The 26,991-nt window shown below is 47.8% G+C and overlaps 1 protein-coding gene across 2 annotated transcripts in view; it reads right to left on the bottom strand.

The window, feature by feature from the left end:
* The window catches only part of DIS3L2 (DIS3 like 3'-5' exoribonuclease 2), a 386,635-nt gene that overhangs the window by 30,001 nt on the left and 329,643 nt on the right, over positions 1-26,991 (bottom strand). For both annotated transcript variants that reach the window (XM_049888455.1, XM_049888454.1), the window contains exon 14: positions 3,771-3,850. In XM_049888455.1, the coding sequence (XP_049744412.1) occupies positions 3,771-3,850 (80 nt within the window). The remainder of the gene's footprint in view (positions 1-3,770; positions 3,851-26,991) is intronic.

Genomic DNA, 26,991 nt, shown 5'->3' with positions numbered 1-26,991 from the left:
AACACAGTAAAACTGCACAACACCAAAGGCAAAAATAAGATCTCAAAAGCAGTTAGAATGAAAAAACATACAAAGCTCACTCAAGGCCGCAGAGAGGACAGATTGGAGGTCAAAGATCTAAAAACACGGAAAATAGTTTGCAAAGCAGCTTAACGGTCCTGATAGCGAGCAAGAAGGCGGCAGTGGGCAAGGAGAGAAGGGAACAGCCTGGACAAAGCTCTGTCTGTAAACGGCACCACCCCCCCAGGCAGTTGCTCCAAAGGGAGATGCAGTCTGTTGTTACTCCCACAGCACTCAAGTCTTACCCCCACTGAAGCACACGCCACCCCAGAGGGCGCTACAGTGTACTTTGCTATTGATAAAAACTCCTTGAAGGCACAGACCAGGTCTAATTTATCTTTGCCCCCCTAGTGTCTAGAATAACACATTGTACAGAGCAGGGGCCTAATATGCCTTTAACTTAATTTTCATGAATCACTTATTCACCTTGTAAGCCTTGTTCCTTGCCCTATGAAGAGATTTCTAAAACCCAATTTGAGAAACATGACTTTCAGTCAGTCCTGGATTCACTGGATTTAATATTAAAGGCCAGTGAAGTTTTCTGCAACAGAGAGAACAAAGGTGGCCCTCAGTTTGTGGGTGGAGATTGGTAGTATCTGTAAGGAAGGGGAGAGGCCTCACACCTCCTGGATGCAGATTTGAACAGCTTTTGGGAGGCTTTCAGGGTAATTCTCACCCAAGCCACAATAGGGTAGATTCTCTTCTAACAACCTCAGAGCTTTAAGATATATGCCTAAGAGCTGTGCCCTCGTGCCCAAGAAAAGGCAGGGTGCAAGACCCACCAGAGATGGACAAGACCCTGTGCCTGTCCTCCCTGGTGCCCAGAGCCAGACAGAAGCCCCTGTATGCAGACGGAGAACAGGATGGCACAGAGCCAAGGACTGGGGCTGCCAGGAGGTACCAGGGAAGGAAGCCGGGAATCTAAAACCAGAGTGTCCACTTTTAGGGCCACTCTGCCTAAAAGGAAAGAGCGCCTGCAAGAACTGTCCACCAGCCTCAGTACTTATTCAGAACAACTTCTTTGCTGATGGGCTGTATTTGGCAAGCAAACAGAGATGGATTCTAAAATGATGACAGGGAATACTCAGGAGATAAAAGCAGCAGTTTCAATAATTAGTTCGCAACCAATATTCAGATATTGAGCTCATTTCTTTCGTACGTAGAATATCATCTCTCCACTGCTATTGCCTTCACATTACTTGGCCCAAGACACTACGGGCTCCCTAGGGCCAGGGGATCAACGTCCTCATTTCCTAAGTGCTACTGTGAGTTCAATACTGGGATTCAGGCACTATAAGGGCAATGACTCTGAAAGTGGGCAGAGGACCACAGATGCGGCAGAGCCCCAGGGGAAGGGAGGAAGTCGCCGCGAGGCGCTTGGGGCCTTCCATGCCTTCCCTGGCAAGTCACAAGTGGACAGAGCGCATCGCACACCACCTGCCAGAGGTGTATGCAGCAGCCTTTCTCCGGACTGATATTCTCAGCTGCAGCCACAGCTCACAGATGCAGCCCTGCTGGCGCTGGGAACACCGAGTGGAAGTCCTGAGAAAATGTCTCTGTTTGGGGAGGAGAGACGACCAAGGCTTACTGCGGGCATTCTGTATGCCAGGCCTTGTGATGTGCTTCAAGGAGTCACCCTGTGAATCCCCCAAACAACCCTGCCAGGTAGGTATTGTTGGTCCCACTCTCTTTAAACAGATGAAGAAACGCGAGGCCCAGGGAAGTTAAGACAGCTGTCCAAAGAATGAAAATCGACCCTAAGACTGACTCTAAGACAAACACGAGAGAGCCAGAGGGAGGGCCTGACTGATCGCCACGCTTTTCTAGATTATGGCTTCTATCCCGTTTCTACACAAATGCTGTCTTTCACAGGTCTTTGGGCACTAGCTTATCAATACTTAAACGAAGCCAGCTGCCAGCGAACTGACTCCAGTTCACCGTGACCCACGCGTGTCAGAGTAGATCTGTGCTCCACAGCGTTTTCAATGGCTGATTTTTTGGAAGCAGATCACCAGGCCTTTCTTCTGAGGTGCTTTTCGGTGGACTTGAGCCTCTGGCTTTTTGGTTAGCAGCCGAGTGTGTTAACCATCTGCACTGCCCAGGGACTTCCCATCAATATTTACGACCCCTAATTCTCCTCTCACACTGTTTACTCTGATAATATGCTAGGAACTGGGGATTAGGCCAAGAAGCAAAGCTGGGCTGTTTTCTCCTCTCATCTTCAAAGACATCCTAGGCTGTTGTTGCCATTGGACATCTGAACTGCTGGGACACAAACCTAAAGGAAGGAGGGCCAGTGCCTCTCTCACACCAAATGAAAAGCCCTGCAACCATTCTTTCAATGAGCAGAGAGGCCAGAATTGGGGTTCAGAAGCACCCCTGGGCCTGAAGTTCTCCTTCCGCTACCACAGTCTGTCTGCTCAGGCTGATGTACCGTCATCCACAAGCAGTGGCCCCAGCGAGCAGTGAGGCACTGACACGACACAGAGCAGACGTGGTAGTCAGGCAGGTGACGGCTTGTTTCCCTCTTACTTGCCCCTGCCACCCTGGCACTTGCTCAGTTGTTCCCTCCAGTCCCTGATAATGGCAGCCTGTCTCTCTCAGCTGTGGCTGATTACCTTGAGCCAGCTCCTGCAGCTCCCAAGGCCTCAGCTTCTACACAGACAATAATAACAAAACAACGGACCTCACTTTTTGGGTTGTCATAGGGTTAAATGGGACCACACACATGTAGTCGCAAGTGCTGTGCCTTAACACACAGTGGGTGCTCAGTGGGAGCTGCCACATCACCATCGTCGTCATCGGGGAGTATTCCCTGTGCCTCACTCACCACTCACCGTCCCTGTCTCACAGACAAGCTACAGAGGCCAGGAGGCAGTCTGAGACGGAGAAAGAAAAGAGAAGCTCTGAAACTGTGGCAGGTGCCACCTTCTAAGAAGATCACCAATTTTCATCTAAGTTCCAAGAACTCCACCAACTATAAAATTCACAAGGTAGACTATCACGACCAAAACTAGAAACGTTTAGTCAGATGTGGATTAAAGAACTGAAACAAAAGTAAAAGTCCCACAATGAGTCAAATTGCCACCTTCTCCTCACTTACTATTCTTTTATCCGACATTTTGCATTTACGACAACAGTAAAACATCTATTTTGCACATTAACGATGTACGTCTGGCAGTAATGAACGCCGAGGTGTGAGGTGAAAGTAATGCTGGTTGTGATGGTTAAGGTTATGTGTCAACTTGGCTAGGCCACGATTCTTAGTGGTTTGGCAGTTATAAAATGATGTAATTTGGCAGTTATGTAATGATATAGTCATCTTCTATTTTCGCACAACACCAATTTTGCACAATGACCTGGTCTTTGGAACCTAACCATGCTGATAAGTGAGGAGAGAGTATATATGATCAGAGAGCAGACCCTAGGTCCAGAGGAAAGCTGGGGCCTGAAAGGAAGGTTTTAGCTTTTGAATATAATTCTAATACAGCACACCCATGCCTGTATTAAGTACTTTGAGTCCTACATTTAGGGGCAAAAGAGCTTTCATAGAAGAAATATTTTTGTGCCAGCTATTTTCAATACTGTCACAAAATGTGTGACCCTCTTCCTTCCAATCTCTTTGTAAGGGAAGCTCTGTATCAGTAAGTCCCCAGGTTCTACCGTTGCAGGACGCAGCGAGGGGCACTCTTTCCCACTGTGTGGCTTACTTGTTGCTGTCCCGGTACTCGTAGACGTGACATCCTTGAGGCAATCCAGTCTCGTGGTCCAGGGTGAAAGCAAGCTTTAGCTGAATGGAGAGAAGAGGGAAAAAAAAAGTTAGTTTTAGGCAGTGCTCTCTAGTCATTCTGACAGCTGCAATGAAAAAATATCAGGCAAGATAAAATCACATACCCTGGAGCTGACGCACTGTGAGAACGTGGGCCTGCCCCTCACCCTGCTGGAATGCTGCTGTCACTGAGGATTGTGACGAGGACTCTACTTTTCCATTCGGCACTTGACCAATATTTATTAAGCACCTACTTTTGGCCAGACACTGAGCTGGGTGATGGAGAAGGAACAGTGAACAGAGGCATAAGAGGTGCCTCATTCAAGGATCTTATAGTGTAGTAGAGAAGACATACACCAATCAAATAATTGCACTAATGAAGATACCAAAAATAAGATCCATTGCCATCAAGTCATTTCCAACTCACAGAGACCCTAGAGGATGGAGTAAAACTGCCCCATAGGGTTTCTAAGGAGCGCCTGGTAGATTTGAACTGCCGGCCTTTTGGTTAGCAGCTGTAGCTCTTAACCACTGTGCCACCAGGGTTTACATGTACATATATACACACACACACATACATATATTCATATGTATGTGTGTGTGTGTATGCAAGAAGCCCTGGTGGCACAGTGGTTAAGTATTTGGCCGCTAACTGAAAGGCTGGTGGTTTGAATCCACCCAGCGGCTCCATACGACAAAGACCTGGTGATCTGTTCCCGTAAAGCTTACAGCCTAGAAAACCCTGTGACAGTTCTACTCTGTCACATGGGGTCGCTATGAGTTGGCACTGACTCAATGATAAAGAGTTTTACATATGTATGTCTCTGTGTATGTGTGTGCATAAAACTTCAAAGTACAGTAAATTCTCTGAAGGAGGAAAAAACATCCGTTTCTATAAAAGTAAGTAACCTGACGTAGGCTGGGAATCAGACAAGGTGTTCCCCGACTCTCCCGACTCTGGCGGGGGGGGGAGGGTTATGTGGGTTATAGGGTGGAAGGATAAGGAGAGAAGAGGGGCTCCCCAACAAGAAGCACAGGGCCATGGCCTGTTCCAGGACCTGGAGGATGGTGGTGAAGCTGAAGCCTGAGGGATACAGGGAACATGGTAGGCGGTGACGCTGGAGAGGAGGCCAGCTCAGACCATGCAGGACCTTCTTGGCGATATTAAAGTTGGCCTTTACCTTGGCAGGTAAGGAGAGCCTTTGACGGTTGTAAGGAAGGGGTGGATGATATAATCAGAGTTATGTTTTCCAAAGATCCCTCTGCTACTACTGTGTAGAGAACAGACGGTAGGGGTGAGAGCAGGAGGAGGAGCCCCTGGGAGGCTACTGAGTAGTCCAGATGAGCTAGTGGTGGTTGGGACTAGAGCGCTGGCAGGAGGGATGGCAAGGGACCATGTAGTATCTATTTTAGAAGTAGAATAAACAGGATACACTGATGAATTTGATGTTGAGTAGTGGGGAGGATGGAAAGGAAGAAATCAAGGACGGTTCAGGCTTTTTGAACAACTGGGCAGGTGGCTGCTCTATATGCTGAAGTGGGAAAGACTCTGGGTGGGGAAGAGTTGCTGTTATTTGTTGTTAGGTGCTGGGTCTGACTCATAGCGACCCTATGCACCACAGAATGAAACACTGCCCTGTCCTGTGCCATCCTCACAATCGTTGCTGTGTTTTGAGCCCATTGTTGCAGCCACTGTATCGGTTCATCTTGCCAAGGGTCTTAGTCTTTTTCGCTTACCCTCTACCTTATTAAGCATGATGTCCTTCCCCAGGGGCTGATCGCTCCTGATAACATGTCCAAAGTACATGAGACAAAGTCTTGCTGTCCTCACTTCCAAGGAGCACTCTGTATGTACTTCTTCCAAGACAGACTTGTTTGTTCTTCTGGCGGTCCATGGTATATTCAATATTCTTTGACAACACCATAATTCAAAGGCATCAATTCTTCGGTCTTCCTTATTCATCATCCAGCTTTTGCACGAATACAAGGCAACTGAAAACATCATGGTGTGGGTCATGTGTACCTTAGTCCTCAAAGTGACATCTTTGCTTTTCAATACTTTGAAGAGGTCTTTTACAGCAGATTTACCCAATGCAATGCATTGATTTCTTGACTACTGCTTCCGCAGGTGTTGTGGATCCAAGTAAAATGAAATCCTTGACAACTTCAATCTTCTCTCTGCTTATTGTGATGTTGCTTATTGGTCCAGTTGTGAGGATTTTTGTTTTCTTTATGTTGAGGTGTAATCCATACTGAAGGCTGTGGTCTTTGATCTTCATCAGTAAGTGCTTCAAGTCTTCTTCGGGGACAGGTAGGGAGTCAAAAATCTGATTTTGGACACATTAACTTTGAGGCTCCTATCAGTGCCCTCTGACTAGGGAAGAGCAGGACCAGAACTCAGGTAAGGCCCTCGATGGGTGCTCAGGTGATAGCCAGCTGGGCTCAGTGAGGCTGTTTGCCCTGCTAGAGCCAAGTTGGTTATGGCAGTTTTCACATTCCCAAACGCGGAGCTAATTACTGTATTTAGAAATTCACTGGGTTTTTCAATCACTAGGGGAATTTTAACCGAGATGAACTGCACCTTAGGAGGACACATTATTATAACCTTTTTCTTTAACTGCAGGGTTGTTAACACAGCTAACGATCTGCATCATTAGATGCTGGACGAGTTTTCTCTTCCTTAAACGGAACGCGCTCACAGGGATGACTGTCCTCTTATGGACCTAAATGAAAATACACAAACAGAAACAAGCCCTTCTTTAACACCGTGGAGCCACGGACTTGAAGTCAAAGCCACACTTTCCTTCCACTGCACTACTCAGATCAGCCCAGCTATCTTTCAGTAAAACAGAAAATCATTATTAAAAAAAATTCTACTAGTTACAATCCTTTTCACTTCCTTCCTTTGCTCCAAGTCCACGCCATTCAGAAATATTCATATCCTTCGACTCAGTGTTACAAGTCATGGAGTTTGGGCTTAGAAAAATGATCAGAAATGTAGGGGGAAAGTTTTACTTCCAAAACTGTTTGCTTCAGTGTTATTTATTGGAAAGACTTGAGAAGACCAGCCATAGCAGAATGGTTAAAAGAGCTAGGCTATAGTCACATGCAGAAAAGCACACAGCTGCTAAATTGTTCATAAGGAGTTTTACCAACCTGGGGAAATATTGGGGTTAGGTGAGAAAATTCAGGATGATACATAATATACCATGAAAACGGTGTAAGAAAGAACAAAGACCACGTGGAAGAAAGACTGGAAGGAAAGATATCAAAATGGCGACAGTGGTATCACTAGGTAGGACTACTTTACCTTCTTAGTATCTTTTCCAATCTTCCATGATGAGTGTACTTTGATATACTTTTCTCCCCCTTATTTTATGACTGGTGATATTTACTTCCTTACAGAGCTTTAAGTCCTTCTTGGTTTCCTGCTTCTTTTGGTACCTGCTTTCAGTTCAGCTGGTCTTTGCTGAGTGTCTTATGCCTGTCCTATTATCCATCAGACTCAAGATGTGTAGCTTTAGCCTCTCAGCTCATATTCAAGTATCCTTCCTGCTTCTTATTACAGAAGGGGGCCGTGGGTCTGCAAGGACCAGGCTCCTGGGCTGGAACATGGAATGCAGGGGAGATGAGCAGGACAGGTGGCTGGCACTCAGGAGTGTAGGCTTTATTCACAGAAATGAGAAGCCATGGCAGGTTCCTGGGCAGCAGTCAGACCCACTCTGATGCTCAAGTGGAGAATGGGCTGAAGGGAGATGGGGCTGGAGAAAGGCAGCCGCATAGGAGACAGTGCAATGGCCCAGACAAGGGGACTAGGACTTGGCCTGTGCAGTGCAGTGGGGAGGCAGGGCTGGGCAACAGCTGAGAGGCAGACTGACAAGACCTGGAAGCTCACATGTCTAACCATGTGACAGTGAGACCCTGAATCTGCCTCCTCCTTGCCCCTAGCCCAGATCCCCCAAGACAAGGTGAAAAAGGAGCAATGAAGTATAAGCTATAGTTGCAGTCATGAAGGGACTGTGGGAAATTTCACTCCCGGGGCTTCTCAAAAAGGGGTCTTGGGTAGAATCCTGAGAAACACCTACATTTAAGAGCTGGACAAAGGAGACTGAGGAGGAGTGGCTACTGGGTTTTGAGATATGTCAGAGAAGCCAGGGGAGAACGTGTCTTAAGGAAGGAGCAGTCAGCAGTGTTAAATCCTTCCAAAGTCAAGAAACTGTGTACTCCCCCGCCAAAACAAGTATGTAGGTGAAGAATATCGAATATACCATGGACTGCCAAAAGAACGAACAGATCTGTCTTGGAAAAAGTACAACCAGAATGCTCTTTAGAAGCAAGGACGGCGAGACTACGTCTTACCTACTTTGGACATGTTGTCAGGAGGGATTACTCCCTGCAGAAGGACATCGTGCTTGGCAGATTACAGGGTCAGCAGAAAAGAGGAAGACCTTCAATGAGGTGGATTGACACAGTGGCTGCAACAATGAGCTCAGGCATAACAACGATTGTGAGGATGGCTCGGGACCGGGCAGTGTTTCGTTCTGTTGTGCATGGGGTCGCTATGAGTCGGAACCGACTCGACCGCACCTAACAACAACAACAGAGGTGGTGATGGGGATTGGGAAGAGAGGGACTGGGAACAGAAGAGAACTCATGTTTACTGAATGGAGAACTCATATTTATTGAAGGCCTACCAAGTAAAGGCTCTCCTTCATCCTGATAACAACCATTTGAATTAGGTATTATTATTTCTATTCACAGATGAGAAGCTTGAGGCTAAGAAAGGTTAAGTAATTTACCCAAACTACAGGTGAATTAGAATTTCAGCCAGGTCTGTCCATCCTTCCCACCTTACCACCATTCTAGGACTTGGTGGTGGTCTGGATCTAAAGTTTAGGGGAGAAGGTGGAGTCGGAGATAATGTTTAACGTTCTCTGGCTTGGACATAGGGGGAGGGGTTGCTACTCACCATGACAAGGGGGAATGGAGGTTTGGGAGAAGGATTTAAGTTCAGGTTGGGGTTGTTGATTTTAAGGCTTCCGAGAGGTATCCTAGTGGAGATGATAATGGTTCTGAAGTTTATAAATCTTCGGGTGGTAAGTAAGATGGTAACTGAAGCCTTTGGAATGGATGAGATTGCCTAGAGAATATGTCTAGAGTAAAAGGGGGTCTTGGATAGAATCCTAAGAAACATCTACATTTAAGAGGTGGGCAAAGGAGACTGAGAAGGGATGGCCACTGGTTTTTGAGATATGACGTCAAGAAGCCAGGGGAGAACATGTCTCAAAGAGGGAGGAGTCAGCGGTGTTACGTAAACCCTTCCAAGAGGTCAAGTAAGACAGTGTCCAAAGTGTCCACTGGATTTGGTGACAAGGACTCTCAAGGGCAGCGATGGGGGCAGAAATCAGGGTGTGATGGGTTGAAAGGTGAGTAGGAGGTGAGGCAATGGGATGGTGAGTGTACACAATTCTTTAGCAAGTTAGACTGTGGGGGGAAGAGGCAGAACAGAGGGAAATGGGATGAGAAAGGGTAACAGGACGTGGCATTGAAGGAGAGTGCATTTTAAGATAGGAAGGAGGTGCTATGGTGTGTGTGGGGGGGGGGTGAAGTCACTGGAGAGACAGAAAGAACTTAAGCACCAAGGTCTCTGAGATGACAAGAGAGGCTGGGATCCAAAGCACAAGCGGAAGACCCTTTCTCCACTGTAGCAGGAGGGAAGGATGGGCAGAGATTTGCAGATAAATCTGCAGATTTGGCGGGGGTGGGGAGGGGCTGAGGCGGGGGTGGGCTGGAATGTTCCAGTGTGATTTTTGTTATTTTCTGAGAATTAAGAGGCCAAATTATCTGCAAGGAATGAAGTTTGAAGAAAGTGATGAAGGCTTGAAATTGCTTCTTTGATCAGGGAAGAGTTAGGGAACTGCCAGGGAGCACGAAGGTACATCTGAGACCACAGGGCTGGAGTTCCTGGAGCAACTATCTGCCCAGTTGTGGATTTTCTCCAGCAACCTAGACACTGGCACAAGGAAAGTTAGATTGGTCCAAAGCTGAGCCCTTGCCAAGAAGGTTTGAGGGAAGGATAATGGGGCAAAAGAGTGGAGATACGATATTGGCAACAGTGGCTGAAGTGAAAGACCAGAGAATCCAGGGAAACAGGAAAGGGGCTGATTGGAAGAAAACAGAAAGGTCTGGGTAACAGATGTCTTGTAGGAAACTAGCATTTATTAAGCACTACTGCTGTCCAATGCAGCTGTCACGCATGATCTTATTTAATCCTCACAACAACCCTGCAAGGTCGTTTCCTATCCCAATGTTACAGAGGACGTTAAGTATTTAGCCCAAATTTGCAAGTGGCAGAACTGAAGTGTGATCCATTCGATCACTGGGTGATACTGGTATCCTAGGTGTTGGTGAGGTTAAGGAGAGGAGCTGTGGGGGTCCCAGGCTGAGGGAGCTGGAGGATCTGGAGGCTAGGGTCAGAGAGCAGGTGTGTCTGTCCTTGGAGATGTAACAGTCAGGCACAAGATCCAAGGAAAAGTTAGGGAATGGAGAGTTGGGTGTGGGATTATCCAGGATGATGACATGCTGTCTCCCAAATAAACCAACCCACTACGTATGTTCTCTAGGTGGTGGTGGCAATGTGTGTATGTGTGCGTGCATGCATGGGTGTATAGGGGTCTGCTATGTGCACTCTGTGCAACGTTCAATACATGAATGAATGAATGCGACTGGCTTCTGCAGCGGACATGGATGCATATCTAGCAGTCGTTTCCTTCTTCCTAATGATGCCCTACTTTCATTCAGCCATCTACCCCCTTGTCCCAGTCCAGGGTCTCCAGAGGGAAACCGACCCAGTCTCCAGGGCTGGGCCTGATGGGTCTAAGGTAAATCATATATGCCTTGCGGTAATTGGTCAGGAACCCAAGCCAGTCAGTGGATGGCATTTCCTGGCCCCAGGAACTGGTGCAGGAATGAACATGTGACCCAACTGAAGCCAATGAGATACAGGGGATGTTTGCTGAGTACTTCTGGACATGAGGTCCAGAACTGCTGCCACCAGTCTGCTATCAGACTGTGAACGAAACCAACTAACAGAGGAAGCAAAATCAAAAGGCCTGGTCAAGCTGTACCTGGTCTCCGCCTGCCTTCTGGACCTATCCTAGAGAGTTCTTTTGTAATTGGTCATCATCTTTCTTCAGGGTGCCATATTAATATGTCTCCCTACTCCTCTGGCTTTGCTCTAGTACACTTTACACAACGCAGCTGAGTTATCTTTCTGAAACACAAACTTGATGACACTTTCTTCTTTAAGTATCTTTGATGGTTTCCTGCTGTCTTCTGCATGTTAGAGACTAAAAATTGACTTGACAGAGGCCCAGGCCCCCTGGAGATTGGTTGCTCACATGAACACATCCTGATGGTAGCAGAGGGTGGATGAGGTGGGCATGTGCTCAGGAGGGTGTGTCAATAGGGAAGACCTCAGGGTGGACAACAGGCGCTGAGTCTTAAAGGAGAAATGGAAGTCTGCTCGAAGGGAAGGAGCCCCTTCTCCTGTGCTGTGCACTGCCTGCACCGTGGCCCACGCCATGCACGTCCACGCTGCTGTCACTGCTTCTTCGAGAGTCTGCACCGTCGCCCACAGCATGCATGTCCACGCCACTGTCACTGCTTCCCCAAGAACCTGCACCATGGCCCACGCCATGCACGTCCATGCCGCTGTCACTGTTTCCCTGAGAGCCTGCACTGTGGCCCACGCTATGCACGTCCATGCCGCTGTCACTGTTTCACTGAGAGCCCTTACTGCTCATCCTGCAAGATCCTACTCATCCTCTGAGTTTCTCTCTGTGGTAGCAGCTCTGACATGTCATCACTCCCTCCTCTGGTTGCTGTTGGCAGGGCCTCTCTCTCCAGTGAGGAGTGAGTCCAAGGGCCCAGGGGAGCAGGGGCAGCAACAGCAGGTGCCCTGGACTCTCTGTGCCCTCATCACTGTCCACAGTGGGTGCCCAATGTATGTCGCTGAGCTGAACTACAGAGGGGAGATTTAGAGCTTCTCGTTTACCCATTAACCACCAGCTGCTCCAGTCATTTCACTTAGAGGCCCAGAATCACACCCCCTGCAGGCTTCTGTGTCCCTCGGCACAGAGATTTATTCGGGCTGAATGACCGCAGTCACCCAGTTTCATCCCTGAGTTCTTTCTTCCCCCCCTGTGCCTCACAGCTGCTCTGCCCCGATGCCATCACTGCCAGCGGACAAGCAGCGGCTCAGACGCTTGTGCTCAGGTCCTCATGCCTCATCAGTCGCTGAAGAGGCACCCGGCCTCACTCCACCATCTTTACTGGGCTCTCTGCACGTGCCAGATCCTGCCAGGAAGGAAGCAGGCCCGTCGGCTGTGGCGTATGTCAGGGCGCTGATGCCCCCCAAGGCCTGCAGGGACCCATCCCTGAGTGGCTCAGCTTGGAAAGTCTGCCTCAAGAATAGCGGCCACTCCGAGATGTCACTAGGTCTCATCATTCCCTGCCAAATGCAGCTGCCACATCAAGCAGAAGGGTCACCACTAGCCAACGCTGTCCCTGGGAAATGGGCTCCCCTGGGTGGATAGTTTGCAACTGAAAAATACTCCTGTTATTGGGTGAAGAGGCAGGAAACAAAGACCCCAAGAGGCAGCGAAAGGCTGTTCGCTCTGCCCGACCTCCACCAGCAGAGGTGGGAGGCATTTAACCAAGTCTAGTTAGGGGCAAAAAAAAAAAAAGTTAGGGGCAAAGGTCCTGGGGTAGTGCAAATGGCCTGTGTTCCACTGCTAATCTAAAGGTTGGCAATTTGAACCCACCCAGCAGTACCGCAAAAGAAAAGGCCTGGTGGTCTGCTTCCGCTAAGACTACAGCCAAGAAAACTCTGTGCAGCAGTTCTACTCTGTAACACGTGGGGTTGCCATGAGTTGAAATCACTAGACAGTAACTGGTAACAAGTTAGGGGTGAGGCTTTCATCTGGATAAACGAAAAGCCAATCTCCCTTTTTCTTTGGGTGGGAAACAGAAGAGCCTTCTGCTTTCAGGAGCCCGGGGTAAAAGATCAAGAGGAGGTCAGGCTCTGGGAAGGCAGAGCAAGGGACTTCTGCAGGGACTGCTTCTGACGCAGGCCTCCTGTACCATGTGGGTGAACCGAAGGGGTGAGAGTCCTCGGGAGGGGTCCTCCCCTGTATCTGTGGAAATCCTGGGTGTAGGCCTTGTTGTGGTTGTTGGGCCCCTCTGGGCTCTCTGGGTGGGACAGCAGCAGGTGAGCAGCAAGAGTGACCAGTTCAGGATTGGGTAAGCCTTCCTCAGGGGGTCCCAGACGCTGCCTGGGGAAGGCACTTCAGGGAATTTCAGGGGAAGACTGAATGTTCCAGGCTAAGCAGAAGGGGGTCTTTGGGGCCATTTAATGCAGCTATTAAAAGAGATGTGACTTTACTGGACCAGACCACACCTATAAGAATAAGCAAACAAGCAATGGGACAGAAAAGTTGGCGAACGTGCTGCTGGAAGCTCCCTTGTCTAGCAAAGACATTCATGGAAGGGCAAGGAATGAGTTAAAATGTTTAGGGGTCCCAGGTCTTGCCCACAACAGATCCCAGAAGAGCTTCAATGGGCAGCTGGTCTTCGCCCTGACCAGGCCCTGGCAGCCATGGCAGAGAGTGGCCGGGTCTTCTCTGTAGACCACTCTAATAACGGGTGGGGCCCCTGGGAGACAGATGCCCTCTCAGGGGTGTAACAGGAGAGGTGGCTGCTAGAAGTTGACTCTTAGTTCTTTGGCCAGGACTGCTCTAGCTCAAACCAACATGGGTTCTCTGGGAGGCCTGGGAGCTTGCTTCAATCTGCTAGCTATTAGGACCAAGGTTCAAACGCAGGTCAAAGACCAGCTTGGGAAGCTTCCAACCTCTCCATGGCTGACTCTTCCCCTGCAGTCCACTGGGTCTTGCAGGGTGTCCAACTCTTCCTCGAGCTGGAAGGTCGCAAGTCCCATCATAGGTTTAAATACCTCAGGTATGTCATTTATGGCATACTTAAAAGCAGCAGAAAATAGCCTCTACCTGGAGCCTGGGTTTTGTAATTGAAAAATCTTATTAGAAGGAAATCTTCAAATTCTCAGAGTTGATCTTCAGTTTTTCTTCTTAAGTTTTCATTGTTTGGTTTGGATTTCCTCAGCATTATTCCTTTTTTTCCATCTCCTCTTTGCTTTCTTTTATAAGACAAAGATGCTGTGGACTTTGCTCTAACTTGGTTAACAACGACTCTATGGCAATGTATTAAATTTCTCTCTCCTAAGTCCACTGAAGTCTTTTTGGACTTGGAGAGAGCTTTTTAAGAAAGAACTTGCTCATTCAGCAGGATTTTCCTCCCCACCCCAAGCTCTGGTTCTGACCTGGAAAAAATAAGAGTGAGAAGGAGCGAGAGAATCCTGCAGTCCTGACGCTCAACTTCGCAAACCACAAAAAAGGACCTTGCTCCAGTAACGTAATCACAGAGATTTCTGGCACCTTGGTCTTTCAAGAAAAATACATCCATCTGCTGGCATAGGGACCCATCAAACTAAATCTCGTCCGGCATGGAGTTCCCGATTCATTAGTGTTGGAAAGCCTCCGGTGAGGCTGGCTGCTCCCACTGGGTGACGCCTCCCTGCAGTGCCGTCTGTAAGGCCCACAGCTGTGTTTTCACTTAAGACCACTTCTCCTGACTCCATGGCACCTTGTTCCAGAGGCTCGTTCAATTCTCATTAAGGTTAAAAATGGCAGGACGAGGATTCTTCAATGCCGAGGTTTCACTCACTCGGGAGAATAGATGCTGACCTCTAAAGCTCTGGTCAACCCATCGGGGAGCCGCTCTAGTATGGAGCCTAAGTGGCCACACTTGCTGGCCCCTCCTCAATTTGTCTTAGTCAACAGCCAGGCCCAGGAGAGAAGAGCCTGGCAGTGGCTCTCCTGCCTACCTGCTGAGCCTCTTCTTCTGCGGGCTACTTTGTCATCGCCCACCAGACCACAGCAGTAGAGCTACGCTTGCCATTGCCTGCCCAGCCTCTGTCTCTATTACTGGAAGGGCCCATCAGAGAAGAGGAGTTCCCTAACTTCAGCTTCCCTGATCAGGCCCTACCTGGTCATTGGGTCACTTTGCTGTCCCTCCAATTCCTGAGCAATATGACAACAATTAGCACAAGGCACGATGAACAAGTGGGGGGCTTTGCATGCGGCACCTGCCACCAGATGCAGAGAGGGGAGCAACCAACCTGCTCTTCCTACTCAAGGCTGGAACATTCTTGAGGATTTTCAGGGCCAAAGAGGGTGACTGCATGGGAATGTAACCAGATCAAAACCTTCACTGCCCTACTTACGGCTCAGAGCTCTGGGGCCTCAGGTGAGTCCTGCTTGGGGGCCTGGAGTCACCCAGAGCTGTTTCTGGAGGAAAGTGCCAGCTCTGACTGTGGGCACGGCAGCGGCCCCTCCAGATGCAGTAGGTGGCTGCACATTTGGGGAAGATACTGCCTAAGTTTCTTTGCTTTTAGAACAAGTCAATTCTGTCACCTACCCATCTACTTTCTGAAGTCCTGCCCTAAGCAACACAGAATACCCATGCTGCAGACCTTGTTCAAGTTTCCCACTTCAGAGTCTCTGCTATGCAGCTTCTTGTACACACTCAGTGCAGAGAAGGGACATGTGTCAGAAACATCCTAAGTGACAGGTGATCCACTCACTCAGGCAAATGGTCTATGCCGTATCCTTGAATCAAATGAAGAGAGAGGAAAGTCATATATGTAGGCGATATGAGCTTCCTCACCAGCATCCTTGCCTTCCTCAAACAATATTTTAATAACATCCCTCATTTTCATCAGTTTGCCTTAAGAAATAGCCTGAAAGAATCTCTTTCTTCATTTGCTGTAAAAGCTGTCCGCTATAACACGCAATGTCTCCAATATCCGACCTCATGTGAGAAACTGCTTTTAGTGCTAGGAAGAATATCCCTTGAATTTCATTAAGGCTTGTTATAAGAAATAACATTCTAAAATCTCTCTTCTCCCAAAGCAGGACTACTTCTGCCTTCTGTCATCGAAATCAGACGATATGATATCCGCTCATGGGAACGGAGCTCAGCCTTGCAGAGGACGTGTTATTTCTGCCTCCATTCCTTGGTTCCGATTTTCTGTCTTTATTTCTGTTGTATTTATTTCACTGATTATTTCATTTGTTGTAAGCCTTCTCAAATCCTTTTTGGAAACAGATGTGGTACACATAAATAAAGTTCTTCAAAATATAAGCCAAACAACTCAGGAAAGGAGGGTGAGAATGGTTGCACAACTCGAAGAACGTAATCAATGTCACTGAACTGCACATGTAGAAACTGTTTAATTGGTTTATGTTTTGCTGTGTATATTCTCGACAACAACAAAATAAAATTTAGAAAAAAAATATATAAGCCAAACATAGATAAAAATACGATATCCAGGCAAACTGAAATACAACCTGATTGAAAAATGATCATTCAGCTCATGGAAGAAAGAAAACGGGACATTCCCATACAATCCACAGAGCCAGTGATCAAGCTGGCTTCATTCCTGAAAAAGCAAAAGAGAACAGAATGATCTTCCAGGGAACAGGCCTCAGTTTCCAGGGAGTTGAGGAGTTGGAGAGTTACATAACGCCAAGCTGGGAGCCAGCAATTCTGCCTGTCTCTGTTCCATCCAGATTCTGAGTGGTGATAGGGTTCTGACGGCCTCAGATGCTCCACCTGTAATGTCGAGCTGAGTTCCTCCATTGTCTTCCTTGTGGCTTGGTTTCTGGATGACTGTGAGATAGCTTTGAGGTTTCCTGGAAGAAGTACCCCTAAGAGGCCACTGCTGTATGTGTCATAAGAGAACCTCTGAGGATTTCAGGAGAATAAGGTCACACCTTCAGATGTTTTAAAGAAAAGGAAGTGGCAGTGAAGGGTCCTCTTGCATAAGGGTGAGTCTTCTGTAGCCAAGAGCAGCCGTCAACATTCGTGCCTTGATTCCAAGCCAGGCCTGCTGCTTTCCACCCATGTCTTCTAGGACAAAATCCCCATCTTAGGTCCTTTCTGGTCTTGGGGCACCCAATCAGGCCTCACCCCTGGCTTTGTCCCTCCCCACCTGGCTTCATCCTGCAGCCGTGGGCTTAGCAGCACCTCCTGGCTGAAGAATCACTGTCCACCACCATGTATCCGGCCACAAAGTGCCCAATGGTATGACAACACTTAATGGGTTGCTCAGAGCAACCTGGAAGGGAGACCTAGGAGGCCCATACCTGGGTTACCTGAGCTGCCTATTCCCATCCAAGTCATCACTCTAGTGTCTTAAACGCCTTTTTCTGTGAGGAACAGCGTACTGATCTAATACATACCATTCTAACTATGGTGAAAACTAAGGAGTCTCTGAATATACGGGTATTGTGAAGTTTTAAAGAAAGCATAGGAAGAGATTTACAGCTAAGATGAAATGCGAAGAACAAGAAAAAAACAAATTGAAAAAAGGCTAGTGGAGAGTATTAGGAAGGGCCAGGGTCCAGTAGGAAGGAAAGCAAACAGACTGTCTATTTACCTTACCGTGAACACTCAGCTTTGGTAACAGAGAATCCTTGAATAATTTCACACAGTTGAAAATCATTGAAGAGACTAGACACAAAGCTAAATGTCAAAAAGACAAGTGTCACAATAATCTTAGGGGAACATGTTGATGAAGCAGAAACGTGTTTTCCCTCTAACTTGTACAGAATCTCTCTAGGGCTCCAGGGCTGGAACTCAGGTGGTGCCAGCAGCTCTCCAAGTCTGCAGGGACTCTGGGATCTGCACGTGACTCTATACCCATTAGCCTGGACGAATCCCCTCCTTGGCATCCCAAAGAGTTCAAGCTTTTGCTCTGGCCCTCCCACCTGAGACAGGGGCTTACTACGTAACGAAGGACCTTGTTCTTCTTGCAGAGTCCTACCTATGAAATACAACCAACAGCAGGAGGCAGTGTAGGATAAAAATGGAGGGGGTACAGCCTCTTCAGGCTGTCTGGTTTTGAATCCTGGCTTTACTTCCTATTAGCTCTGTAGCCTCAGCAAGTTACTTTACCTCTTCGTACTTCAGTTTCCTCCTCTGTAAAACGGGGATAACAACAATATCCACCTCAAAGGGTTGTTGTGAAAATTAAGTGAGGAATGATGTATGAGAACAATGCCTGGCTACAGCAAGCCCTGAATAAATGCTAGCTCTTATTATCATACCTTATGAACTTATAATGAATTGAGATCAAAATTATAAAGGTGATACATTGCAGCAAGCCAACTGGAACTCAGTACTTCTAAATGGGATCACACTAATACCCGAGGCATTTCCACAATAATAGGGTTCAGTTTCCTGAGCAATATCTGGCAGCCACTTCTACCTCTGGAGGACTCCCCTGAGGACTCAGCAGAGGACACGATGCTTCAAGCTTCACTTGTCTGCTTTGCACAGCCTGCAGGCCCCACCAGCACGCACAGTGCTCTCGGGTGGCCGTGCTGACACGGGGGCTTCCGTCCCAGGGCAGCCCGGATGTCACCCTCTGGGGCCTCCGGCTCCTGGGCTGCTCCAGCCTGAGCAGCAGTCAGGGAGGCCAGCCTGCCTGCAGACGAGGCTCACTGCTCAAAGAGGTGCGCCACGGGCACAGCCAGGCTGGCAGCTGGGCCTTGGCGTGGAGGCCGCCCAGCAGCTCTGCACCAGCAACGACTTGTCTGCTAATCTCTGCTGGGGAAAGAATGAGGCCGCGACGACCTGCTAGGGCATGGCTGGCTTCTGACAGCTGGATACAGGAGAACCGCTCCTATCGTGGTCTGATGCTTCTCATTTATTCTTAAGTGGGGACATGTCCCTGTTCTGTCTATTTGTTTAGCTATCACACCTCCCCAACTAGATTGTAAGCTCCACTAAAGAAATCCCAACTGAGCGTTCTGGGCGATCTTTTTATTTAAAATACACTTTCTAGGTGATATAAGGCCCTGTGATAAGCAGTAGGAGTAACAGCTTCCATAGTCAACCAGGTACACTGCCAAGAACACGTACAGGTGCTGTTACTCCCCTTTTAAGTAGCTTGCCTGCCCAAGGTCAAACAAATCACACCCGTTGCCATTGAATCGATTCCGATTCACAGCGACCCTATAGGACAGAATAGAACTGCCCCATAGGGTTTCCAAGGAGTGGCTGGCAGATTCGAACTGCCGACCTTTCGGTTAGCAGCTGAGCTCTTAACCACTACACCACGGCCCCGTGCAAGGTCAGGTAATATAAAAATCAGACCCAGAAATGGAAGCCAAGCCCACCTGATTCTGCATTTCCCACTAGGCCACACTTGCTGTTACTTTTCTCCATCAACAGGGCACTGCGTTGGAAACCTGGGGCTCCAACAACCTACCCCTCTCCTCCTTGAGATGTCGACAGAGGACAGCAAGTGGCATTTAGAGTATCAGCCTAACTCAAGGCTCGCCAGCACAGGCATCGCTGAAGAACACCCAGGGGCCTCCTGCACCCAACCTGAACTACAGACAACCAGCCTCAGTGAGAAGCTGAGCAGCTGGACCCACAGTTTCCGGTGGAGAGTGGGGATGGAGAAAGGAGAGGCTGGCTGGGCCTGCCAGGGGCAGTTTCCTGCTTGGAGACCGGAGGGGGTAGGTGAGCCCACCAGAGAGAACAGGTGAGGGGGAGAGATGGGCTGGGGCTGCCTCTGCAAGTCAATGAAACTGCGGCGGCCCTGGCCCATCACCCAGCTACTTGGAAACAAGCCAGAACTAGAACCAAGGCTTCTCACTTGCAACGGTTTGCAAAAGGCTAGAAGAAGAAACGCTAGTCAGCTAGTCAAAATACTGGCTAGCAGGAATAAAGAAAAAAACAATAACAAAAGTTAAGATTAGTACAGTAGCTATTAATCACCCTGACTGAGACGGACTGACATGGTGGCTGCAGCAGTAGGCTCAAGCGTAACGATGACTGTGAGGATGGTGCAGGACCTGGCAGTGTTTCGTTCTGCTGTGCATAGGGTTGCTATGAGTCAGAACCAACTCAACGGCACCTAACAACAACATTATCATGCTACTGAAAAAATGATTTGTATACAGCAGTCAATTCCTATTAAGTCAGAGACCCCTACCCTTGATTTCATTTGTAAAATGAAGGCCTTAGAAAAGATATTCTCCAGAGTTTACTCTGGAGATCTCTTCTACAATTCAGGAGCAGACCCTTGTCAAGCGTTGTCTCTGTGTTGCTCAGAGTTGTGCTGGGGCCACAGAGCTGCAGGGAGAAGGACAGTCTGCTACAGTGCATGGCAGAGGTAACTAAGTCACACTGACTAATGCTACGGGATCGCAGACAAGGACATGGTACAGTGGGCCTGCATGGAGCAACTGAGACCTGCGGTGGGTCTGGTGGACAGCAAGGATCTGAAAGACACAGACAGGAGAGATGCCAGGGGATGGGAGAAAACAAGACCTGCAGCTCTGCCAGGGCAGAGACCCCACGTGTCATGTTCATTACTGTACCTGTGGCACCAATCACAGACCTCGGCAAAGTAGGCGCTCAACAGGTAACTGCTGAATGAACAAACGACTGAAACCAAGAGAACAAGTATTTACTGTTCCATAAATGTGTAAGGGACTGGTCTGACCACAAAGTAGAGGGCACGACTTGGGAAGAGCTAAACTAATAGTATTGATGATGCTAACAAAAATAGCCACGATCTACTGTGTGCTTCTTGTACTAAGCATATTCATGCATTCTCCTGCTAGATGTTCTAACAATCTCTCTACGGCTGGGGATATGGAGGCTCACTGAGGGTGGGAAGCGTGCCTCAGGTCACATGGCTGCAGCCCTGAGACTTGAGCCCAGGGCCCTGGCTCCCAGCTTGGCGTTTTCCCGTAAGACAAGAGCCTCAGGTGACACCAGACAGACATGGAAACACGGACCCTCTTGAGTCTGAGCTTCCCTCTTGTCATGGATTGAATTCTGTCCCCCCAAAATATCTGTTGACTTAGTTGAGCCATGGGTCCCAGTATTGTGTGACTGTCTACCATTTTATGTGTTTCCCCACGTATTTTTTCTATTGTAAATCCTACCACTATGATGAAATGAGATGGATTAGTGGCAGTTATGCTGATGAAGATATACAAGATTAGGTAGTGTCTTAACCCAATCTCTTTGAGATATAAAAGAGAGAAGCGAGCAGAGAGACATGGGGACCTCATAACACCACGACAGCAGTGCCGGGAGCAGAGTGCGCCCTTTGGACCTGAGGTCCCTGTGCTGAAATGCTCCCAGGCTAAGGGAAGACTAATGACAAGGACCTTCCTCCAGAGCGGACAGAGAAAGAAAGCCTTCCCCTGGAGCTGGCACCCTGAATTCAGACTTCTGGCCTACTGGACTGTGAGAGAATAAAATTCCCTTTGTTAAAGCCATCTGCTTGTGGTATTTCTGTTATAGCAGCACTAGATGACCAAGACACTTCTGCTGCCCACAGTTATGTGATGTGGACAGTCAGATGTTAAGCAGCCCTTGAGATGAGACACAGACTTCTCCCAGGTACAATGCTGGTGCCTCACACAGAAGAAGCAAAAAAAAAAAAACCGAACTTTTAATTTTGAAATACGTATATAAATCGCCAGGAAGTTGCAAAGATAGTACAGAGAGATCTGTAAACGCTTCACCAGTTTCCACCAACGGTTACATCTGACATGACTAAAGCACGACACCGAGCCCAAGGCACCCACCTTGGCACAATGTGTGCAGGCACACGTCTGGGCCATTTTATCACATGGGTGGAGTCGTGTAGCCACCACCACAATCAAGATACACAACCGCTCCCTCACCACAGAGATCTCCCTGGGGCTAGCGCCCTTCTCCTCCATCATTCCTAACTCCTGGAAACCACTAATCTGTTCTCTGTGTCTATAATTCTGTCCTTTCGAGAATGTTATTTAAATGGAATCATACAGTATTTTAAAATACTCTTCAAAGTAGTTCTAAGATTAGGACTGGATCCAGTTTTTTAGATTTGTAGAATATGAAACAACAACGTTAACAACCAAAAAGAGAGATGAACAATTACGCAGAATAAGAAATGTTTCCATCCCAGTTGTCCCACTTCTAGCTCTGTGCCTTTGGACAACTTCCTTAGCCCTGAGTCTCAGTTTCCTCATCTGTAAAAATGGGTATAAGGCTTAGGGATTAAATGAGGTAACATGTGAAAGGACTTGGCAAACGGCGAGTGCACAATAAATTCTGGCTGTTTGTTATTTTTAATAATAAGCCAAGGAAGCCTCTGTGCTTCTTTAATAGAAAATGAGGCTCTGAGCAGTCACAGACGATTAAGGAAGCCCTCAAATGACCCCAGGTTATTCCTCCCTTTGCTTCCCAAGACGTCACCGTGGAAAGAGCCAGGGGACTTTTAAAAGGCACTTTCAACAGGCATCCTCATGCGCACACCCTTACAAGAACAAGCAGCCTCTCCCCAGGCCAAATTCACTAGAGGGCCCAGATTCTGAAAGCAGAAAAACCGGCCAAGTGCTCTGTTCAGCACAGAGGCCCCCCAGTGCAGCCGGGGTGTGGGGAGGCCCCAGCAGCTCACTGAGCAGAGGAAGCCAGTGCCAAAGAGCGGACGGGTCAGATGTATGATTGAATTAGGTGCTGCATGGCTACCTCGCAAAGCTCGGCGTCACTCAAGGCGGGCTGTGTGAAGGGTGACAATGGCCCGCATTACCCGCAAGGTCACCTTGACTGTGCTTAGCTATGGAAATCTGAAAAAAACCTCCCCAAAATCACACATGCAAAGACTCCATTATATAGTTGTGAGAGCACTCAACTTCGAGCCTTTGACTGGCTGGGAAGCCAGCACAAATGGCTGGCTACATCTTAAGCAATATGCCCAAGGCCCATTGAAAGTGGGACAAAAACGGGCATTCAGGCTCCTTCACGATTTATTGAAAGTGGCATTGTCTGGGCCTTTGCATGGCACCAGCAGGGGTGGGACCGAGGGCGCTCTCGTGATGGCGGGGTCACTCATGTGTCTCCCGTTCCCTTGGACTTTTCAACTCCCCTGGCCCGCATTCACGCACTCCATTTTTCTCCTTTGAAGTTATAGAATGCTGCCTCATCTATCACTGACATGTTGGATTTCAAAAGGGCTGGGAGTGAATTCACTCTTTTTTATTACCAACAAGGAGGCTCGGCTGGGAAGACCGAGAAGGAGGTAAGGAGGGAGGGACGCCAGTGAGAGGGGGAGCTAATGATGGCTGATTTCTGCTGGTTCCATGCCGAAAGAGCGGGAAGCCCTCATTTGGCACCTTGGTTCCTGGTGGTGACAACGAGGATTTCAAGGCGCCACGCGTTGCTCCTACGTGCCCCTGAGGGCTCACCACAGCCCCTCTGATGACACTCAGTATTGTGTTTCCAGTCCTGCTCCTGGTGGTGGCACGGAGGCTTTCATGGTGCCACGCGTTGCTCCTATGTGCCCCTGAGGGCTCACCATGGCCTCTCTGATGACGCTCAGTATTGTGTTTCCAGTCCTGCTTGCTGTGCTGTGGAAGGTACTCACGATCTTGATGCTTCTACTGAATCTTTTTTTGTGAGCGTCCTTAACTGGATGGCCTCAAAGCACCTCAAGTTCAGAGGGTCCCCAAATGATACTGCTTCTCCTCCCAGAGCTGGGGTAGGGGAGGAAGGGGTTCTCTGGAGTGGCACCATATCCCCCCAGCTGCCCACATCAGAAACCCAGGGCTATCCTAGATGTCCCCCCCTCCCTTTTTTCTTATCCCATCTCCCCAGTACCTCTCCCATTTATTCCTTCCTGTCAGCTGTATGCCCTCAGGTTAGGGCCCCAGTGGGTCACACCTGGATTACTGCCACAGTCACTGAATGGCCTCCTCGATGTCCAGCTTGAACCCTTCCAATTCACTCTCTATAGAGCTGCCAGAGAGATCTTTCTAAAAAGAATATCCCACCCCCATTCCCACATGTAAAATGCTTCAACAGTCCAAGATGAATTCAAGAAAACACTCCCATTTCAAGTCAGAGCAAACAAGGTTCTCCAAGATTGGCCCTGGTGATGTCTCCAATGTCATCTCCCACCACCACTGTGAGCTCTTTCTATGACACAGCCAAGCCAACGCCCCAGAACACACCAACCCCTAGGTGCTCTGCCTGGAAAAACCTTGGAGAAGCTGTTCCGACCTGTTCTCAACGCCCCCCTCACTAGGATGGGAATCTTCTCCCAGCTCCCACACAGCAGGGATCATGCTCTGGACCATGTGTCCCTTGAAGGCAGGGGCGTGCCCTAGCCGTCTCACAGTGACTGACACAGGGCCAACAGTCAGCGCTGTCTTCTGGAGTCTTTGGCTGGAGTGCATTTTCCCATGGACGAAAGATGGCAGGCCTCTACTTAGCTTGGCTGACCGTGGTCATTTCACAGATTTCTATCAAACATTAGCTGCACATCCTTCACGGGCAAGCGATCCTTGGCCTCCCCCCCAACATCAGGCTCTCTTCCCACATTACACTCCAGCTGCTCTGAGGAAAGCTCAATCCCAGTGACAGTCATAACTAGCAAGCTGCCTTGTTGACTGTAATTTTTAAAAGCCTCTTGGTTATGAGATTAAAGCATGATTGCATGAGTCACTGACATGGGTATTAGCATGTAATCGGCAAAGTCCTGCATCTGGCACTACTCGCCATCCTGACTTTGTACAGTAGTCAGGAGGGTTCAACAAGAAGGTTTAGAGGTTCGTCTCCCACCACTCCCTGCCCTCTTTTTGAAAGACGTAATCTTCACTTTTATGCCGTCTTAAGCCAGAGGAGCTTCCTATCTGTTTAAAAGTTGTTCCTGGGGTAACACATCTCCTTCTCATATGGCCCCGCAGGACACTGTGCCTGGCAAAGCTTGCCAGGGCCGACTCCATTCCAAATCTGCTCAGGTGTGTCCATCTCTGTTACTGGAACTCTTTTGCGAAAGAAACTTTTGGGTCTAGGAAATGAGCGTTTAAGAAGGAAGGGAGAACCTAAATTAAATTCTCAAACTATAAAACTTTCAGAAGAAAACATATGAGAAAATCTTTGTGACCCTGAGTTAGTCAAAGATTTCTTAGATATGATACCAAAAGCTTGATCCAAAAAAGAAAGAAGTGATAAATTGAACTTCATCAAAATGAAAAATTTTTACTCTTCATAGGACCATGAAAAGACAAGCCAAAGAGAATGAAGAGACAAGCCAAAGACTGGGAGAAAATATTTGCAAATCACACATCTGACAGAGAATTTGTCTCCAAAATATATAAACCCAAAAAAACCAAACCCACCGTCGTCGAGTCGATTCCGACTCATAGCGACCCTATAGGACAGAGTAGAACTGCCCCATAGAGTTTCCAAGAAGCGCCTGGCAGATGTGAACTGCCGACTTTTTGGTTAGCAGCCGTAGCACTCAACCACTATGCCACCAGGGTTTCAAAAAAATATATATATGAGAACTCTCAAAACTCAGTAATAAGAAAGCAAACAACTCAATTAAAAAACGGGCAAAAGATAGAAAGAGACACTTCACCAAAGAAGATATACAGGCAGCAAATATGCACATGAAAAATGCCCAATGCCACTAGTCTTAGGGAAATGCAAAGTAAATCACGAGATACCACTGCATACCTATTAGAATTAATAAGCAAAACAAACAAAAAACTGACAATACCAAGTGCTGGCTACCATGCAAGGAAACCAGAACTCTCACACATTGGTGGTGGGGACGCAAAATGGGACAGCCCTTTGGAAAAGTTTGGCATTTTCTTATAAAGTTAAGTATACATTCATCATTATGACCCAGCAAGCCCCGTCCTAGGTATTTACCCAAGTGAAATGAAAACTTGTGGTCATACAAAAACCTGCTGGCATGCGCTTAGAGCAGCACCGTTCATAAATGCCAAAATATGGAAATAACCCAAATGTCCTTCACCTGGATAGTGACTGACTGGTCCACATCTACAACGGAATACTACTCTGCTGTTACAACAGAATGGATGAGCCTCCAATGCACTACGCTAAGTGAAAGCAGCTAGACTCAAAAGGCCACAAACTGCATGATTCTGTTCTGGGAAAGGCAAACATACAGGGGCAGAAAACACATCAATGGTTTTGAGGGGCTGAGGGTGAGGGGTTGGCTACAAAGGAATGTCCTGGGGTGATGGGACTGCTCTATCCTGACTGCGGTGGTCACCTGGCTCTGTGTGGAACCCTACGGTGAAAACGGTGGATGTGAACAATACCTTAGCAGGGAAAAGAGTGACCCTGGCTAACAGTGGGGCAGGTGGGTCTTGTGCTGAAGGTGTTAGAGATGGTATATAAAGTGCTCTTCGTAGAAGCGGCAAAGAGAGAACTGAGTGGATCAAGCCCACAGATTGTAAAACAAATGCAAGTTAAAACAAAAATAAAACACCGCTTCCAACCTAACGTATTAACAAAGATTAAGTATGACCCACAAACTCTCAGTTTGGTGAGAGGCAGTGACAATACGCTATTGTTCTCTGTGGTGAAAGCCTCAATTAGTTTAATCTGCCTGGAAAATTATCTGACAGTTTGTGTCAAAAGCTCTCAAAACGTACATACCTTAGCACACTTCGAAAAACATTATTAGGGGGTGGGTTACCAATGACTATTTTTTGTTAACTCGTTAATTTCTAAATTTTTATAAAATAAACATGTAGTACTATGAGTTGGAATCGACTAGATGGTAACAGGTTTGGTTTTTTACCTTTATAATATTAAGTAATAAAACGAGAAAAATGTCACAACAAAGTTAATCCCCTTCAACTAAGTGTTTCTAAGAATGTAGTCCTAATAACCCAAAATGTCTTTTGAATCTTATGCATAAGAGTATTAATTGCAGTGTCGTTTATAATAGCAAAAACTGGAAGCAAACTAATAAGAAGAGGCAGGATGATAGCCTAGTCTGATGCACAGCCCACATTCTTAATCTCTGTGCTCTGCTGTCACAGAGAAAACCAGCTGCCGTTGAGTCAATTCTGACTCATGGTGACACTGTGTGTTGCAGATAAGAACTGTTTCACAGGGTGAGAAAACGCTCAGCATTTCTCAAGCTGAAAGAACTGAAGAAAAAAGTCAAGCCTCAAGTTGCAGTA

The sequence above is a fragment of the Elephas maximus genome, chromosome 6 (assembly GCF_024166365.1).
Source record: "Elephas maximus indicus isolate mEleMax1 chromosome 6, mEleMax1 primary haplotype, whole genome shotgun sequence".
Classification (NCBI taxonomy): Eukaryota; Metazoa; Chordata; class Mammalia; order Proboscidea; family Elephantidae; genus Elephas; species Elephas maximus.
The sequence above is the reverse complement of the archived record's forward strand: the minus strand, read 5'-3'. Positions and strand labels throughout refer to the sequence as shown.